General features: G+C 36.0%; 1 protein-coding gene across 2 annotated transcripts in view; it reads right to left on the minus strand.

Moving 5' to 3' along the window:
* Positions 1-1,083: 1,083 nt before the first annotated feature.
* Positions 1,084-20,212, minus strand: part of NFXL1 (nuclear transcription factor, X-box binding like 1) — a 55,344-nt gene continuing 36,215 nt past the window's right edge. For both annotated transcript variants that reach the window (XR_016228878.1, XM_008248592.5), the window contains 8 exons: positions 19,214-19,235; positions 18,667-18,807; positions 16,279-16,445; positions 11,147-11,216; positions 8,177-8,281; positions 5,008-5,094; positions 4,445-4,498; positions 1,084-2,181 (listed from right to left, as the gene is read on the minus strand). Coding sequence is in view for 1 of the 2 variants with exons in the window: in XM_008248592.5 (XP_008246814.1) it covers positions 2,008-2,181; positions 4,445-4,498; positions 5,008-5,094; positions 8,177-8,281; positions 11,147-11,216; positions 16,279-16,445; positions 18,667-18,807; positions 19,214-19,235 (820 nt within the window). In the remaining variant the exon portion in view is untranslated. The remainder of the gene's footprint in view (positions 2,182-4,444; positions 4,499-5,007; positions 5,095-8,176; positions 8,282-11,146; positions 11,217-16,278; positions 16,446-18,666; positions 18,808-19,213; positions 19,236-20,212) is intronic.

A 20,212-nucleotide genomic window follows, 5' to 3' on the forward strand; every position in this document is an offset into this window, starting at 1 on the left:
ATCCTGCCTGCTCTCTTCTGTTCCTTAGTGGCAATCTGAGAGGAGGGTCACCATTATCACCAGTACCTAGAAGTTCCTGTCGTACAGGATTCACTTCTGTTGGCTGAATCAATGAAGCAATACCTGTGTGATTTGGGACAAATTAATTAAGCTCTGAGCAAGCCAAAGAAATAAAAAACAACAAAAATTTACTTTATCATTTACACAACCTCTTTCCTTTGCTCACTAAATTCTTCCTACAAACTGGAAAATTTTTGTTAGTAAGAACAGAAGCCCAAGAAACAACAGACATGACCAGGCTTCAAGCCTGCTTAATATATACTAAGACTGTAAATTACGTGGAAATGGCTTTCCACATAACACCTAGTCATTCATACTCCTAAGATTAATTTTTGTTAAAACAGGTAATAAGTTAAATACAGTTTTGATTTAATGCTCCTGAAACATTAACCCACTAACTTTATATTAGGGAATGGTTTTTTTAAAAAAAAATCAAAACCTAAAGCCTATAAAGGTGCCCTTTAATTCTGCTAATTCCACACTCACTAATATTCAATTAAAGAATGTAACATGACTGGCACTGTGGTGCAGGTTAATCCTCCCCCTGCAACACCAGCATCCCATATGGGCGCCAGCTCTAGTTTCAGCTGCTCCTCTTCCGATCCAGCTCTCTACTATGACCTGGGAAAGCAGTAGAGGACGACCCAAGCGCTTGGGCCCCTGCACCTGCATGAGAGACCCAGAAGAAGCTTCTGGCTCCTGGCTTCAGATCGGCTCAGCTCCAGCCATTGTGGCCATTTGGGGAGTGAACCAGCTGATGGAAGACCTCTCTGTCTCTCCCTCTGTCTGTCTGTAACTCTACCTCTCAAATAAATAAAATCTTTAAAAAAAGTAACATAATTTTTTGTATTATTGAGCAAAATTTTTTTAACTTCTTTATATTTAACTGTACTCCTATCATATTTTATCACCTATCAATTACTGTGTTCTACATCAAGTATTACAGTTTTATACACTGGTATAAATGCCTAACAAAAATACAACCTCTTGGATATTTTAAAAATAAATATTCTAGATTACAAATTTGGTATGAAAATTTTTAATGAAAACATTAACATACAAAAATTAAACAGGAAAACTCCTTACAATGCCTTACATCAAACAGATGTGGCTCATTGATACTTCTCCATCAGTTTGTTTTCCATTAAGAACTGGTTATCTCTAACTATTTAGAACTGTGGTCAAGAGAAATGAAAATAAAGTACATAAAGATTATAAGCCCTTGCTCAGCATATATTGCTCATAAATATTAGTTTTAATTTTATTATTATTTTTAAAAGATACATACGAGTTTTACAAAACATGCCAATTCCAATCAAAAGCTTCTTACACAAGAAATAGCCACATGTGAAGAACCAAGACTGGTGTTTGTTGAAAACAACTAATTTTCTGAAAAACACACTACATTGAAATTTATTTCAATGACTGATAAATAGTCCACACTAAAAAACCAACTTCTGGAATCCAATTATACAATTTCATGTTACAATTTTAGAAGATTTTTGGAGAACTTTTTAAAAAAAAAAGTACAAAGTTACATGATCAAGTATCCTAAGTAACCAAAACTTTTAAGAAATAGTCCCCTAACTGTGTATATGGCTCAGTTTCATCTGAATCTTACAAAAAAAAACACAAAATGTTGGCTTGAACTATTAAATAAAATAACTGAGTTAATACAAGAAAGCACAATGAACAACAAACATGTTACTCCTCCTTTAGCTAAACCTTATGAAATATTTTCAGTCATGCTTTTACTTTAAACTGTTATATTGTCTTTCTAGTATACTAATCAAGATAAAGCTTAACATTCTGTCCTTCAAACAACTGAAGAGAATACAGAGATGAATGTGACTAAGTAGCATGTTCTACAATATATGTTTTCTAATATTCTAAATTTAGCAACTTAACAAATACAATCTGAGGTATAGTAAAAGATCAAAATGTTTTTTAATCCACATCACGGGCAATGTACCATGCAAACACTGCAAACACCATTCCACACACTGGAAGGACATAGTATTTATATTTTTGCCAGGATGATAGCTCAACTGTCACTTCATCTCTTTTCCGGTTTTTCTTCCGACGACCCTTCAGCCTGTTTTCAAAAGCCTCCAGTTCAGCCTGAATCAAAACAAAGTCAATTTTATTAAATCCAATTCATACATTGATTTGAATCTTCCCATTTCAATGAAAATAAATCAGCTTGAGAAATGTCTTAGTAATAATGATATATCATAAATATATTAATTTAACTTTTTTAAATCCTCTGTCCACGACTCGCTGCATTCAACTGGGAAACAGAGAGGGAAATGGGGAATAATAGAAAGGATGACTTGACACTGTAGGCCTGACTTTGACACTCAATATTAGTATGTTCGATTAACAGAGTACCTTAAAATATGCACATTGCGGTCACACTTCTACACCTGCTTATAGCAAGTACTAAGTGATGCCCAGAGAAAATAAACATAGCTACAATCTACTTTTTTATAATGCAAGTAATAAACAGTGGTTTTTAGGGAAGAAATTTAAGTAGAGAAAGTAGTTTCAGAAGTTGCTTCTCTTTATCAAATACACTTAAAAACAAACAGCGGGGTTGCCCCTCTTCCAGGACAGCTCTCTGCTGTGGCCCGGGAGTGCAGTGGAGGATGGCCCAAGTGCTTGGGCCCTGCACCCCATGGGAGACCAGGAGAAGCACCTGGCTCCTGCCTCGGATCAGCGCGGTGCGCCGGCTGCAGCGGCCATTGGAGGGTGAACCAACGGCAAAGACCTTTCTCTCTATCGCTCTCTCTCACTGTCCACTCTGCCTGTCAAAAAAAAAAACAAAAAACAAAAAAAAAAACCGCGGATGGCACCTTGGCTCACTTGGCTAATCCTCTGCCTGCGGCGCCCGCTCCCCGGGTTCTAGTCCCGGTTGGGGCGCCGGGTACTAGTCCCGGTTGCTCCTCTTCCAGTCCAGCTCTCTGCTGTGGCCCGGGAGGGCAGTGGAGGATGGCCCAATTGCTTGGATCCCTGCACTGCATGGGAGACTGGGAGGAAGCACCACCTGGCTCCTGGCTTCGGACCGGCGCATCACCGGCCATGGCAGCCATTAGGGGAGTGAACCAACAAAAGGAAGACCTTTCTCTCTGTTTCTCTCTCACTGTCCATAACTCTACCTAATAAAAAAAAAAAAGCAAAAATTCAAGAGGAAAAATGTTTCATGCTTTAAATTGACGGAAAGAGAAGGAAACGTAACTTTCAGTTAACATGTCCATTATTGTGGCCATTAACCACATTTGAAGAGCTAATGAAATACTTAATTCTTTAATGAGTCCAGATGTCTGAATATCCAAAGTGGTATTATTGATATACAGAAAAGAGTTAAAATATCATAAAAAGAGCCAAACTTAAGCACCACTGACATAGGAAAGTAAGTGATGCTTAAATGATGACTACAGTGATCAAGTAAACATTATATTCTATATTTTCTGTAAATAGGAAATACATATTCAGTAAATAGGAAACATTTAAGATTTTCATCCATAATACAAAGGTAGAGGATAAGGGAAGAAAAGAAGTTATTCTAAATACTTTAATCTGCCAGGATTTCAGTCAACCTATATTTTTGCTGAATTAGTTCGGATAACTTATTTTAGAGCTATTAGGCAAATTAACTTTACAGAACCATGAGGTGTCAGAGGTAATCCTGACCACTCTTTATTTGGCACATGAATTATTTCTAACTTTATTTCTAACCTCCTTCCACATGTCACGCAAGTTTCAGTTTCCTCATTCATGTAAAGGTAGATATAATATACCTTGCCTGCTAAGTTTGTATCTTAAGATACAAACAAATCCTGAGAAAACCAGGATTATCAGGATTGTACTTGTTATCAAAGAAATAATAATTAAAAAAACAGCTAATTACTCTGTATTTAATGATCTAATGAGGAAATAAGGGAGTGATTTAGTAAAACAAATATACTAGTTAGTAAACAACACTTATTTATTAAAGATGGATTTGTAACTCAGCAAATGGATACTCCAATACCTCTGGCTGAGTGAAAACATGGTGCTTAGGAGGTGACATGCAACAATGAGGACACCCCCTCTCCCGTGTCCCTACCACAAGAAGAACTACAACTGAAGAATGGATAAAATCCACATGGAAATAAATGGAGAATATACAAAATATTTGGGAATGTATGGGTCTCAGGCCTTCTCAGAGTTTTAACATACCTGGAGTGAAGTCAGTAGATGACTCATTTTTGTTTTGAAAAAATTATGATAGTTTCAGTTCAGAAGAGAGTTCACAGTTCCTAGCACGTACTTGGAATATACCCTGTATTTACACAAAAACTAACAATAATGCCACATAAACCTGCATATTTTGTTTAGTTACCTGTTGTCTTCGTTTTTCCTCTTCAAGAACAGCTTTGGCTTCTGCTTCTTTTATCTGTTTATATACATTTATAAATAAGTTAACAATTTAATCATTAATTTTATATAGAATTTTAGTATCTTCCCACCTCAGACCCCATTAACACATCGCAACTCCTGGAAGCTTTATAATGGAAATAATTTAAAGAAATGTACATGTTATACTGAGAATTTTTACCAAGGCATTAATAGATTATGGTGGAGAGGGAGAAAGGATGGAAGAAATGGGTGGAGTTTTATACCTTACATTTGAGCTTAACTACTATAATAGATGTTAGATCACAATTCAAAAATTAATACACTGTAAACTGAAATATTTAAAAATTTTTAATATTCCTCTTGAGTTAGCATATTAGGAATCTATAATACACAAAAACACAGCTTGGATTCAAAATAGGCCTATAATATAGTAGGTTTTTATTATAAAAGATGAGCTTTCAAAGCTATTTTTGATGAGCACATAAATATACAAAAAAGTATGGAAGGGCATTAGCACATTTAAAATGATATTTAGTGAGACATTACCTCAGATGCTTTTCTCTTCATTTCCTTGCATGTTGTGTCACATTCTACTGAAATTTGATTTTCACGTACTTTGTTGCACTGAAGTTCCTACAAATAATCCAAATTCCAAATGATCTTTCTGTCAATGTCCTAACTAAATTTCACAAAGAGTTTATGTAGCAGCTTAACATTACAAACACTGTTTCGCAGTCACACTCACTAACATTTAATGATATCAAGTTATAAGCATTAACCATCTTGGTTCAAATAGTAATTACTCCTTTAGTTTCTCTTAATTGAAAAATTAACTATCATAAAATTAAAATAATCTGTAAAATAAATATTTATTGAATGCCACTATTGACTTATTATTTCTTCTTGTTTTTCTTCTTTACTTTTCCTTATTGTTTCTTGTTATCCCTCTAAGGTTTCCAGAGACTAAAAAGTTCTAGAGCTGTGTTGTCTGCACAGAGCATTTTGGCATGTGGAAATGTTATAAATCTGCACTATAATACTAATACCGCACTAACATATGGCTAATGGACACTTGAAATGTGGCTTATGAACCTGAGGAATCCAACTTTGTATTTCATGTTAATGCATTAAAATACGTATTTACAAAGCCCCATGTGGCTAATGGCTACAATCTCAGATAGTGTAGCTCCAGAGTTTTCTGGAGAGCTACATGTTTTCTCTCTAAATTACTAAAACTGTGCTGTTGTTTTTTTTCTAAGTTTAGGTAAAAATGAAGCTATGTTTGCCCTTCCCTGCCTCTTTAACAAAATAACACTAATCTACTCTATTCTTGATTACATTAATACTATGATCAATTTCTGCACTATGCTATTATAAAATGACTACTGAGTTGCCCAAAATAATGGTTCTAATATTCAACAGTCCTAGAATTTGTTTTAGTAGTGCTTTTATCTACCTTTTATTCATTCCTTTTTTAAAAAATGTTTATTTATTTACTTGAAAGGCAGAATTACAGAGGGAGAGACAGATCTGTCATCCACTGGTTCGTTCCCCAAATGGCCACAAATAGCTAGGAGGAAGGAACTTCTGAGTCTCCCACGTGGGTGCAGGGGCCCAATCACTTGAGCCATCTTCTGCTGCTTTCCCAGGCCATTAGGAGGGAACTGGATTGGAAGTGGAGCAGCTGAGACAGGAACTACACCCATACAAGGTTGCTAGCATTGCAGGTAGAGGCCTAACCTACTATGCCACAATGCCGGCCCCTATTCCCTGTTTCTTGTTGCCAATATCACTTTTGCTCTAAGTGTACGTCTTTGTACCAGTTTCTCCTATCCTACCACACACTCAAACTCAAGGTTTTTTGGCTCAAATTAACTACAGCTTATAAATGAGATCACCAAATCCTATGAGTAAAGTGAATATACATTAGTGAGAACACTAATGAAATTCAACCACTTGGAGGGGATTTTCCCCCTTAATGCTTCATTTTTAGCTGAACTTGGCATCCTCCAAGGATAGTTCAGACAGATGAAAACATTACATGAACAATCACTGGAGACAAATTAAGTACTATTGAGTTTACAGACATTATAAAAAGCCTGGAAGGAGGATTTTATTCTTCCTCTTTCAAAAGTACTTTCAGCATGTCTATCACATGCCACATGCTGTGACAGGAACACAATAAGGAAAATAATACAATAAGTTTTAAGTGTTAAATCAGTAATAATAGCTACTAGTTAAGGATAGTGGTCATTGTGCTAAAAGCTATATATACATTTCCACTTATATTCTTTACAATGAATCTGCATAAATGCCACTTGCAGATGAGGAAACAAGGTTTGAGACCTCCCTAAAATCTCAAAGCTCTAAATTGTGAAATAACTACAAAGAAAGCCAAGAGGAAAGGAGTCAAGGGGAGGATGACTTTCAGAAACGAGGCAAGGCTCACACTGAGGACTAGGCAGGAAGAAAACACTGTTTACATACAAGGAGGAATACATATATGGCCAAGACTAAAGGGGAGCACAGCAAATATGTGAGAGCTCTTAAGTAACAAATTCACAGAGAGGAAAGCAAGGCAGTGAGACTGGACGAGCAGGCAGAGGTTGTATCAGATTCCCCTGTACTCCAAGTCTCTTCATACATACACATAATACGTTCTTGGAAAATGCATCTTTAAGTGATGAAAAACTTATCACTTACGTGATAAGCAGGGAAATCAACTATGAGGTTGTTGCCAAAGCCTAGTAAAGAGTTATTCCAAAGTATTAACAAGTGGCACACTGTATTTGGAAAAGACATGAGATTTCAGAGAAAACTGAAAAGGTATCTCAAACAGAAGTGGCTTGATGAGGTACACATTTTCCTGCCACAGGAAAATATATTGGAATGATGGAAATAAATGAAAAAACAAAGGACCTATAAAAGATCCTCTACATATATATGTTGTATGGATAAATAAAGGAGTGATTTTAAAGAGAAGAAGAAGGACATTAACTTTAGGTATGACTATAGGAATGTGAAAAAAAAAAAAGAGGTCCAACTATCACTGAGAGGTCAAGAAAGAATAAAAATTTAAAGGAGTCTACATTGCAAGGAACTCAAGGGAAAATGAGAATTAAAGGCTATTGGGGCCATCATCTTTTCTCTCATAGGCTTCAGGAAAGAGTACATTGCTTCCCTTGGGCCTCTCAGTCACCGATTTTTGTCCATCAACTCCTTCTTTACCAGTATTTTACACTAAAATGAATTATTTTCAAGTCTGAATGCTATTTTATCAGGCTGTCCATATGAGGTCTTTTTAAGGCAAGGTTTTCAAATGGCAAACCTGATACCAAAAACCAGTTTCACAAATCACTGCAAAACAAAGGCAAATTCCAGACTGTTTCTTAAGCCATGAAACTCACTTTGTCACTCGCATTGTTTCTAAAACCACAGATCCAGAACACACTGCTTCTACCAAAAAAAGGAACATGAAGCTTGGTTCCAACATAAAACAATATTTCTTCTACTATTAAACTGCAGACAACTAAATTGCCAAGGCTAATTTTTAAATAACCATTTGCAGAAATAGGTGAACTCATTTTAATAATAAAAAGATTCAAAGTTTAAAATAGAAGGCAAAAAAAGCCAAAAAACTATAGACCCAAAAAACAAAACCATATAAAAACAAAACCTACATAGAAAAATATTTTCAATAACTTAAAATATTTACCTTTTTTATTCTTTTACAAGGACATCTAAGTTTTACCTTCTGATTGCAATTAAAGGGACATTCACCAGGATGACACATCTCTTTACATCTATGACCGCAAGGAAGCTAAAATAAAACCAAACAAGGCAATTATATATTTACATTTTGGCCATTTTCCACTTTCCCCAGTATCTGAAGAAAGAGTCCATGCATTCCAGGACCACTTCAGTTCTGTTTCTCCCTACAAGTAATACAAGGCCCTACACTGTTGAACATGCTCAGTATTTACTCATTATCAAAAATGTCCCTCATAGTGGTTGTTTCAAACCTTTGTATTCCTTAACTTCACTCTCACCTTCGTTCCTGCCAGTGCTTTCAGTCTGACTTGTTAAAGCAAGCAAACATTTGCCATTAGCTCACCCTTATCCTCTCTTCCCCATCTCCACATATTCTTTCCTAAACTTCTAAAGTAATTATACCAGGCATTACCTCTAAAAGGAACTAACCACTCTACATCAACTTTAAATCAATAATTCTCAAAGCGAAAATAACAGAGAAGCATTTAAAAATCAGTAAAGGAAAATCTTTTTAAAACTACATAAAATCATGGCTATAAAGTGTGGTCTTTCACTGATTAGTGCTCTACCCCTGTAGCCTATCAGAGATTAAAACACACACACACACACAAACACACACACACATACACATTGCTTTTTATGTTGAATCTCTCTGCCTCCTGAACAACCTCAGACTCAATCTTCACAACTTCACTGACATCTTCCAAATCTCTCTTTTCCTATGTCTGGGTCTTCTGCCTTCTCTTTTCTCTAAATCTCTCACTGTGCTCTGCCACCTCATCTAATAGCTACTCTGAATCCCTTCACCTGTCCACATCAAGTGCTGGTAGGAGTTGCATAAGACACAAACTGTGATGACTGCTTGGTTCACCACAATTTCTCTGGGAGTCAGAGCAACAGCTGCCGCGCTGATCCGATGGCAGGAGCCAGGTGCTTATCCTGGTCTCCCATGGGGTGCACAAGCAAAAATGTTCACAGCGGCATTTTTGATAACAACCCGAACTAGAAATGACCCAAGTATTCACTTAAAGATGTGATGCTTTACCCTTTCCATTCAAAGTAGGATGGGTTTTTCCTACTCTGCTCAGCTCTCAACATCATTCTGTTGGCACTTTAATAAGTCAGATCAAATGGCTTGTCAACATTAAGTACTGTCTAATTCATCATGTTTCATCATGTTCAATTTTAATACTACTAATAAGAAAAGTTCTCTTTCATAATAATAAAAGCTTTTTTTTTTTTTTTTTTTTTTTTTTTTTTACAGGCAGAGTCGACAGTGAGAGAGAGAGACAGAGAGAAAGGTCTTCCTTTGCCGTTGGTTCACCCTCCAATGGCCGCCGCGGCCAGCGCAATGCACTGATCCCATGGCAGGAGCCAGGTGCTTATCCTGGTCTCCTATGAAGTGCAGGGCCCAAGGACTTGGGCCATCCTCCACTGCACACTCCCTGGCCACAGCAGAGAGCTGGCCTGGAAGAGGGGCAACCGGGACAGAATCCGGCGCCCCAACCGGTACTAGAACCCGGTGTGCCGGTGCCGCAAGGCAGAGGATTAGCCTTTTGAGCCACGGCGCCGGCCATAATAAAAGCTTTTAAAACAATATTCTTTGTACATGAATGCCCATACCATCATCACCATAATGGCACATATTCAGTGTTTACCATATTCCAGGATATTTACCTGTTATTGTCTCATTTTACTCAAGATGGCACACTCCAAAATGGGCATTATTGGGAAACCCGGAAGAAGCTCCAGGTTCCTGGATTCAGACAGGCCCAGCTCCAGCCATGTGGCCATTTGGGGAATGAACCAGCAGATGGAAGACCTCTCTTTCTGCCTGTAACTCTATCTCTAAAATAAATAAATCTTTTTAAAAATTGCTGAGAATTATATTTTTAAGTATTTTGGCCACAAAAAATGAGTATATATGACAATACATATGAAAACTGGTTTGATTGAGCCATCCCATGATGTATAAATATTTCAAAACTACATGCAGGGGTTGGTGCTGTGGTGTTAAAGTGGGTTAAAGCCCTGGCCTGAAATGCCGGCATTCCATATAGGCGCCAGTTTGAGTCCCAGCTGCTCCTCTTCCCATCCAGCTCTCTGCTATGGCCTGGGAAAGCAGTGGAAGATGGCCCAAGTCCTTGGGCCCCTGCACCCATGTGAGAGTCCCAGAAGAAGCTCCTGGCTCCTGGTTTCAGATCAGCTCAGCTCCGGCTGTTGCAGCCATCTGGGGAGTGAACCAGCACATGGAAGACCTCTCTGTCTCTACCTCTCTCTGTAACTCTGTCTTTCAAATAAATAAAATAAATCTTAAAAAAACAACAACAAAAAACTACATGCAGTGGGGCTGGCGCTGTGACATAGTGCGTAAAGCTGCCACCCACAGTGCCGGCATCCCACATGGGCGATGGAGGACCACCTGCTCCACTTCCGATCCAGCTCCCTGCTATGGCCCAGGAGGGCAGTGGAGGATGACCCAAGTCCTTGGGCCCTTGCACCCACATGGGAGACCCAGAAGAAGATCCTGGCTCCTGGCTTTGGATCAGCACAGCTCCAGCTGTTACGGCCAGCTGGGGAGTGAACCAGTGGATGGAAGACCTCTCTCTCTCTGCCTCTTCTCTTTCTGTGTAACTCTGACTTTCAAATAAATCAATCTGTAAAAAGAACTATTAATGGGTAATTCCTACTTATAATATCCTCAAGTTTCATAAAGAAATTTCATAAAGAAACAACATTCAGTTAGGACAGATTATATTCTTACAGACATCAATTAATTACCTTTCCTTTCTGGACCCACATTTTACTGGGTCCACTAAAGACCTGAATAAGATGGCCAAGGAAGACAAGACAGAATAAAAAGCCAGAGAAACAATGTCTAGGGAACACAACTTTAAAGATTCTGCAAGCTTACCTCTTTGGGGCACTGATTTTTGCAACAACTGAGGAGATTCTTTTCATTTTCATCAGCTGTGGTTATTTTTCTAAAAACAAGAAAGTTTTGATGACACTCAAACCAAAGTCGATTTCACAGCATAATTTTACTAAAAATAATTCACAACTTCAAATACATCCTGAAAATTATCTTATTTCATTTTTCTCAACATACATTTCAATTATGCCTCTATGTGTAACAATTTCCTTCCAATTACTTACTTGTTATGATAATTCAAACTACCCTGCTCTCCATCTACTACCAACAAATCAAATGTCAAAAGGGCAATAACTGCAAGAAGGAAATACAAAACACACACAGAATACATTTATGTCTGGCTTCTCTTTAACATTTCTTTCTAGTTCATCTTTTGTCATAGATCAATCATTTAATTCACAATTAGAATACATTAAACAATCTACATAAAAATCACAAACTAGTTTTTAATGTTACTTCAAATGGAAAATTTTAGGCTATTAAGAAAGAAATGCATTTAGCGTATTAGAAGTTTTTCTGGTTGTTTTTAAAATTAGAAATTAATGTTAGAAACTAATAAATTTTAGATCAGTCTGTGCTTTTATATCCGACTCAGAGAGTAATTCAGAAAAGTCACAAAAATCAAGGAGTAAAACTACTATAATAGCCAAGTGAGCAGAAGCGTAATACACCACCATCCAGTTAACAGCCAGTGCCAATCTAAAGCTCCCTGTATCACATGCTTCACTGTTCTCTTCCCCTTCACCTTTCTTCCTCCTTTCCTTTATTTTCCCTATTTCCATTCATGAGATAACACAGACAAAATCACTGTAAGTTTAGTCTACTGGTGATTAAAAGTGTTACCTTAAATATTCACATTAAGTTAGCTATAATCTCTAAGACAACACTTCAGTTTTCATGGTAAAGCTTCACTTAATAACACCAATAAATTGTATACTGGCTCTATTAAAAGCTGTTACATTTTTTTCATTCTTATAGGCCATAGCTGAGGAGATGGAAACACACTAAAAACAGGAAATATGAATGTTATCCCCCCAGAACAAAACAAATTTACTGGATTTAAAAAAAAGAGTCCAGACACAAGGACTCTCAAATACAAAGAAAGTAACATATACAAAAAAATATTCGGAATAGGTATAAAGCAATGATTGGAGAAAATTTTATAACCTTTAAACATGTTTACAACACAGCTAAAAGCACAAAAATTAATTATGGGGCCAGTGCTGTGGCACAGCGAATTGATGCCCTGGCCTGAACCGCTGGCATCCCATAAGGGCACCGGTTCAAGACCCGGCTGCTCCACTTCCTATCCAGCTCTCTGCTATGGCCTGGGAAAGCAATAGAGGATGGCCCAAGTCCTTGGGCCCCTGCACCCATGTGAGAGTCCCAGAAGAAGCTCCTGGCTCCTGGCTTCAGATCGGCGCAGCTCCAACCGTTGTGGCCAGTTGGGCAGTGAATCATCGGATGGAGGACCTCTCTCTCTCTCTCTCTCTCTCTCTCTCTCTCTGTGTAACTCTGACTTTCAAATAAACAAATGAATCTTTAAAAAAATTTTAATTAACTTCTGAACTAAAAGTTCTTTAAAAAAGAAATAAAATAATGATAAGATAAAAGTGAAAATCAATGTGGTAAAAAATAAAAAAGCCAATCCCATGAATTAATTGAAATCCTAGGTTTCTTTTAAATAATGAAAACAAAATTATTAGGTAATACTGGAGAGGGCAAAAGTAAATAATATTCAAATTAAGAATGACAGAAAAGTCATAAGACAGAAAAAAATTTTAAAAATCATGACTATAAAGCCTCTATACAAATAAACTTGAAAATCCTAAATGAAGCAGATTAATTTTCAAGAAAAATACAGTTTTCCAAAACTGACCCCATTAGAGAGGAAAACACATAAAACTTTCATTAGAGAAAAATAAAGAAAGTTACCAAGAACACCAAATACACAGGCAAAACCCAAAGGGGAATTATACCAACTCTCAATGATCAGTTAATTCTGATGCTACTAAATAAAAATAGAAAACCAAGGAAATAAAGTACAGAAAATCAAGAAAATAACCAAGTTTATTTTATAAACCAAATATAATATTGATATCCAAATCTGATGAACACAAAATAAAATTTATACACTAATATCATTTATGAGTATTTTAAAGCTCTAAATGATTAGCAAACTAAATACAAAACTACATTATGAAAATAATACACCATAATGGAGTGAGAAAATTTTCCATGAATGCAAAGTGGGCTCAGTAACAGGATATACTATATTAATAGGTCCAAGAACAATAATCTTTTGACTATCTTCATAGATGTCAAAAAAAAAGCATTTGATAAATTACCTCTTCCTTAAAGACATACTCAAAAGAACAAGAACTGCTGAATAACATTGCCATAAAGCCAATTATTTTACATAATATAGAAATACAAGAGGTAGTCTGTGAAGATAAGAGCAAGGCAGGGACATTCACTATCTCCAATACTATTTAACAGTAAATTGGAGGTATTAACCAATATCAGAAAAAAGAGAAACCAGTTATCAGGCATAAATACTGGCAACAAATAATTACATTAAAAAGTGATTACAAGGCAAATGAAACAAAATCCCTTAACTAAGTCAAAAGAAAAGATAACAAACAGGGAGAAAATAATTGCAGAATATATCATATGTAACAGGTTAATATCCCTAATACATAGAGAATTATTTAGAAATCCAGGAAGTCAGCTAAGGGAAAAAAAATATCAAAACTCCAAGAAAAAAAATGCACAAAGGATATGAACAGTCAATTCACAAAAGAAATTCAAAAATGATTCTCAACTCATCAAAATAGAGAGCCTAGAGGTAACAACACATGAAGAACAATAACACCGAGCAGCTTTCACTGTCCAATAAAAGGCTTCCTGAGACAAATGGCTCATCCCTGGGCTACAAGAGGTCAAGTACAAGATGAGCCTCAGACATTTTTATTACCCCAGAAAGCAAGAAATACTCAAAAAATGATGGAAACATGTCAAAAGGACATGTGAATATTTCAAATTATGTTCCCATGGGTCTTTGATATCCAATAATTTAAACATCAAAATGACAGTAACAGATACGAATAAAATAAGAATTGGGCTATGCTACCATTGATGAATAACAGAAGGGAAGGATATTTCTTATAGAAAAAATGCCAGTTAATAAACGTAGAAAATTACCAATTACCAGTTGGAAATTACCATGTTAACACCTGATAACTTATACCAGAATAGTAGTAAATCGATGCTAAAACTGGTGGGTGAAACTTTGATGAAGAATAAGTTATATTCATTTATTTATAAAAAGTGCACTTGACAGATCTGCAAGTTATAAAGCTGAGAGTTAAATGGTAAATTATGTTAAATAATTATTAAGTAGGAAACAACTGGAATTATTTGCCCTCTACATAATCCACGACGTAAAAGTTTTCATTTTTGAAATAATCGAAATATATAGGTCATATCCTGGTAAAATAAAAGCTCTAAGACTAACACTTGTAATAAGCAAAGCCTAAAAAGATCTCTGTGAGTGAGATCCCAGTGGAAAGAACAGGTCTTCAAAGAGGGAGGTGCCTTTCTCTGAAGGGAGGAGAGAACCTCCACTTTGACTATGACCGTGTCTAAACAAGATAAGAGTCGGAGAACTCAAGGGGCTTCCATAGCCTTGGAAACTCATAACTGGTGCATAGGGAGATTACTGATGCCATAAACAGGAGTGTCAATTGGTAAAGTCAACAACAGGAGTCACTGTGCACTTACTCCTCATGTAGGATCTCGGTCCTTAACGTGCTGTACACTGAGGCTTAATGCTATAACGAGTACTGAAACAGTATATTTCACTTTGTGTTTCTATGGGGGTGCAAACGACTGAAATCTTTACTTAATGTACACTAAACTGATCTTCTGTAAAAAAAAAAAAAAAAAAAAAAAAAAAAAAAAAAAAAAGAAAGAAATTTTCAATTCCCAACTTGACTCTCACTGGGATTAAACATGACAATAGGTCTGATCTGATTTCATTTCATCATCATTTTAAAAAAATCATCTATTATTTTTCACTTTATGTTTCTGTGTGGGAGCAAACTGTTGAAATACTTACTTAAGGTATACTAAGCTGATCTTCTGTATATTAAGATAATCGAAAATGAATCTTGATGTGAATGGAAGGGGAGAGGGAGTGGGAAAGGGGAGGGTTGTTGGTGGGAGGGACGGTATGGGGGGGGGAAGCCATTGTAACCCATGAGTCGTACTTTGGAAATTTATATTCATTAAATAAAAGATAAAAAAAAAAAAAAAAAAAAAAAAAAAAAATAAGCAAAGCCTATCTTTTAAATACATAATTCAAAAATTATGTCTAAGTAACAATGTACAAGTTAATAAAATTTTTTAAAGATGTATTTATTTATTAGAAAAGCAGAGTTAGAGAGCAAAAGAGAGACACACACAGAGAGAGGGAGAGAAATATCTTCCATCCACTGGGTCACTCCCCAAATGGCTGCAACAGCTGGAGCTAGGTCAATCCAAATCCAGGAGCCCAGAGCTCATTCAGAATCCACATGGGTGCAGGGACCCAAGCACTTGGGCCATCCTCTGCTGCTTTCCCAGGCGCATTAGCATGGAGCTGGATCAGAAGTGGGGCAACTGGGATTCAAACCAATGCCCATATGGAATACTAGCACCACAGGTGGTAGCTTTACCCACCACACCACAGCACCTGCCCCATGAGTCAAATTTTGATCAAACAAAATTCTAGTTTGACACAGTTATTTGAAAAATCTGTTATAGCAGTGTTTCCTCTAATGTTAAGAAGCAGTGATGTAGCTTTTCTCCAAAAACATTTTATACAGAACCCTCAAATAGAAAAAAGAAGAATTTCTCTGGTTGAAATCAGAGTGAAGGATGTAGAAGGTGAAGGAATCTACATTTCTTCCTTTCAGATCTCTACAGAAAACTCTAGGCCTGCAGATTTTAAGGAACACAAGTGAAAAACATGAAAAACACTCCTGAAAGAATACTATAAAGGATTCAGAATTACACAAAAATATCATTCAAATAATTTTAGTACTACACCTACTTTTCTTCAGTCCACTTACCTACATTCCACATATAAGCTTGTAATCTTGCAGTGACATTTTATCCTAAGCATCTGGACACAGGGAGGACATTCTCCAGGATGACATGGCAACACACATGGATGAGGACAACCCAGCGGCCGTGATTTAGAGCACCCTTCTTCACAATGAAGGCATTCAGGGCCAGCCTGAAAAAACAGCAAGGAAATAAATCATCTACACACAGAAGTCAAATATTTTTACAAATTAAACATAAAACTCACTTATCCCATTAAAAGAAGTACTTTCTGTAGTCCTTAGAAATAAAGTTAGTAAAATGGTATATGGTCTCAATCATCTTAAAAATGCACAAAATGAATAGTAAGAAAATAAATATGACTTTATTCATATAGACGTTTATGCTTACAAACCTACAAACTAAATAAAATTGATCAAACTATCTCACCATTAAGAACTTGACTATATAAAATATCCCCATTACAACTGTAAAGCATTTCCTAAAAAACAATCAATGGCAGAAAAAAAAATAAAGTAAAATCTTATCCATTCACTTCTACCCAGTAAGTATAATCATTATCAAACAACGCTGGCCCCTCAAGTTCCATCTTCTAGGAAAGACTGTCTTAATACAGAAATGCAGTAAGTCTGGCTGTCAAGTATCATATGCAGTTCTAATTTTAAAAACCAGGAAGGTTGGTGCTGTGGCATAGTAAGTTAAGCCTCTGCCTGTAGTGCCAGCATCCCATATGGGTGCCAGTTCATGTATGAGTTGCTCCATTTCCAATCCAGCTCCCTTTTAGTGGCCTGGGAAAGCAGTGGAAGATGGCCCAAGTGCTTGGGCCCCTGACCCATGAGGGACATCTGGAGGAAGTTCTGGCTTCTGGCTTTGGATCAGCCCAGCTCCAGCCATCATGCACATCTGGAGAGTAAACTAGCGGATGGAAGACCTCTTTCTCTGTCTCTCCCTCTCTCGGTCTATAACTCTGCTTCTCAAATAAATAAATAAATAAATATTTTTAAAAAGAAACAGAAGTTTTAACCCACTGAGCAATATTAGAATAATCCACAATAATCCCCCACTGATCATATCAACTTTGAAAATGAGTTTTTTCTTGATGTTCTAGAAATCTAGCGGAAAAAAGCCATAGAGCAGCTGTACTCTAACTAGTAAGGATGATTTTAAATCATTATTATTACTTGTTAAGCTCGTTTTATAACTCTATTATCTTTTATAAGTATATTTTAATAAAGGATCAAGTCATGCATTGATGGAAGAAATTATAAGCAATACTTTTGTTTGTAGGTTTACACATGAAGAAAGATGGTACTAAGGAGGCCAGCATTGTGGTACAGCAGGTTAAGCCTCCACTTTTGATGTCAATACCCCGACACTGGTTCAAATCTGGCTGCTCTGCTACTGATGCCAGGAAAAGCAAAGGATGGTGGCCTAAGCACTTGTGCCCCTGCCTTCCATGTGGGAGACCTGGATGAAGTTTTGGGCTCCTGACTTCATCCTGATCCAGCCTGGACCATTGCAGATATTTGGGGAGTGAATCGGTGGATACAAAATCTCTTTCTCTCTCTCTGTCACTCTGCCTTTCAAATAAATAAATAAATCTTAAAAAAAAAAAAAAAGGAATAATATCAAGTCATGCATTACAGTTATCAAAGACAAAAAGCAACTCACAATACAAGTAAAATTTTCAAGAACACAATGCATATTATTAATTTAAACATCTTTAAATTTAATGTTACATGAGAATAAAGCCAAGTTTGACATTTCTGGCTTATTCCTCATTAAGACACTTGTAGTATAGAACTCTAGGGAAAAGACATTAATCCTTTTAAAAATAAACCAATATTATTTAAAATGTTACTAGCTACATTGTTTTTCCTTGTAAAATGGCTATTTATAGAGATCTTTGAATGCTTGATTTCTCATCCTTTTAAAGTTCTTTTAGTAAATTATACAAATATACATCTCTGATGCTACTGACATTCCAAAAAATTTTGAGAATTTATTAAAACTGTGAACACCATCTATCATATATGTCAGGTTTGAAAAACAGCTGACAACAAATGCTCTAGACTAAGAGATATGGAGAGAGGTGGAGGTGATATTACCACCTACAATAAAAGAGATATAATTTCTTTTTGTCATGAAACTATATCCTATGTATTAACACAGACAGAGCATGTGAGGAGCTCCACATTAAAAGGTACATTATTATGAGGTAGCACAAAGATATAGGGAAATATATACCAAGCTGTTAAAATTGCCTTAGAGGCAAGGAAGAAAGAATGAGGGCAAAAAAGTAGAAAGACACTAAAACAAAATAGAAAAGTACTTATGATATAATTAGAAAATAAATATTTCAAATATATATACACTCAACCTAAGTATATTACCTTATTTTTGCCAATGCAGCCTTCAATTTCAGTTACTTTGTGACATTCCTTCATACATGTATGATTCTGACAATCTAATAGTCGGCCACAAACTCTCTTACAAGAGTAGGGTCCTACAGCATGACATGGTAGTGGGCTCACCTTTTCAGAAAAAAATGGAAGTCAGAACAACATACACATAAACAGAATCTTCAGGACTCATTTCCCAAAATTACTTTGCTATCATTTGATAACAGCTTTCACAAAGGTCTAATATGTTTCATCAATAATAAAATTTTATCAAAATCAAAGTAGCCTATCAGAAGTCTCTAAAATATGCCAAGAAAAAATATTCCTAAAAGGCAAATTTCAATAGGATGCTTCCATAGTGACAGGACACACACTGGCTGATTCTCAAATAAAAGCACAGTACATTTTTAAAACTAGTAGACAAACATTATGCTCTTTTTAAGACTGAAATAGTAATAACACTTTAATTTTGTTATTTCTAACAACTCTAGTACAGAAGAGGTATTAAGCTCACTGAAAAACTGTGCCTATAACTCACCTCGTGTTTCCCAAGGCATTCCCTACAAAGAAAAATAAAATGAAATAAAAACACTATAAATTATTCAAAAAAGATATCTAAAGAAAAGATGATAATGCATAAAGCTTTATTAAAAGCAAAGAATACATACATATGAAAATAACAACTAAATATAGCAAGGTTATAGGATACAAGACTAATATGCAAAGGCCAACTGCTTTCCAATACTACTAGCATTGATCAACTGGAATTTGAAATTATAACACATTAGCACAACAAAAGAAAATGAAAAAGATATGCCTAACAAAACAAATACTAGATCTATGAAAGAAAAACTACAAACTGCTAACTAAAGCAATCAAAGATTTAAATAAATGGGAATGTTCATGGACAGGAAGCCTTTACCTAGAAGAACGTTTGACAGAGGACAGAGGCTTGATAAACACTCACAATAGGTGAATGCACCTTTGAAGACAGTAGGGGACATCGGTAACCCTAAACCACAATATATGAAGACTGCCAAACTCAACTATATCATAATTATGACATGACCATCACACTTATTCGCGAACATGTATGAGGCTCAAAATTTATTTACTTCTTTATCCAAGTAAAAAAATACTTGTTTTTTTTTTTCCCAAAGCCCAATAGTTCTAGCTGGACTCTCTAGTATAATATTATAGAGAAGTAGCAGAAGCAAACATCTAATCTTTCTGCTCTGAAAGACAAGTTCAGTCTTTCACCAATAAGCATGATGTTAGTTGTGGGCTTTTCATAAATACCCTTATCAGGATAAGCAAGTTCTTTTTTCACTGTAATTCAGGTGTTTTTAAATCAAGAAAGTGTGCCAGGTCTTGTCACATTTTTCTGCATCTATCAATTGTGCTTTATTCTAACTACACTGATTCGAACACATCAACCATGTATTTCTGGAATAAACCTCACTTGGTCATAGTGTTTGATCCTTTTTACGTGTTGCTGGATTCCATTCATTGGAGTTTTGTTGAAAATGGTTATATC

Source organism: Oryctolagus cuniculus, chromosome 2 (assembly GCF_051225735.1).
Source record: "Oryctolagus cuniculus isolate XC-2025 breed Fujian yellow rabbit chromosome 2, ASM5122573v1, whole genome shotgun sequence".
Taxonomy (NCBI): Eukaryota; Metazoa; Chordata; class Mammalia; order Lagomorpha; family Leporidae; genus Oryctolagus; species Oryctolagus cuniculus.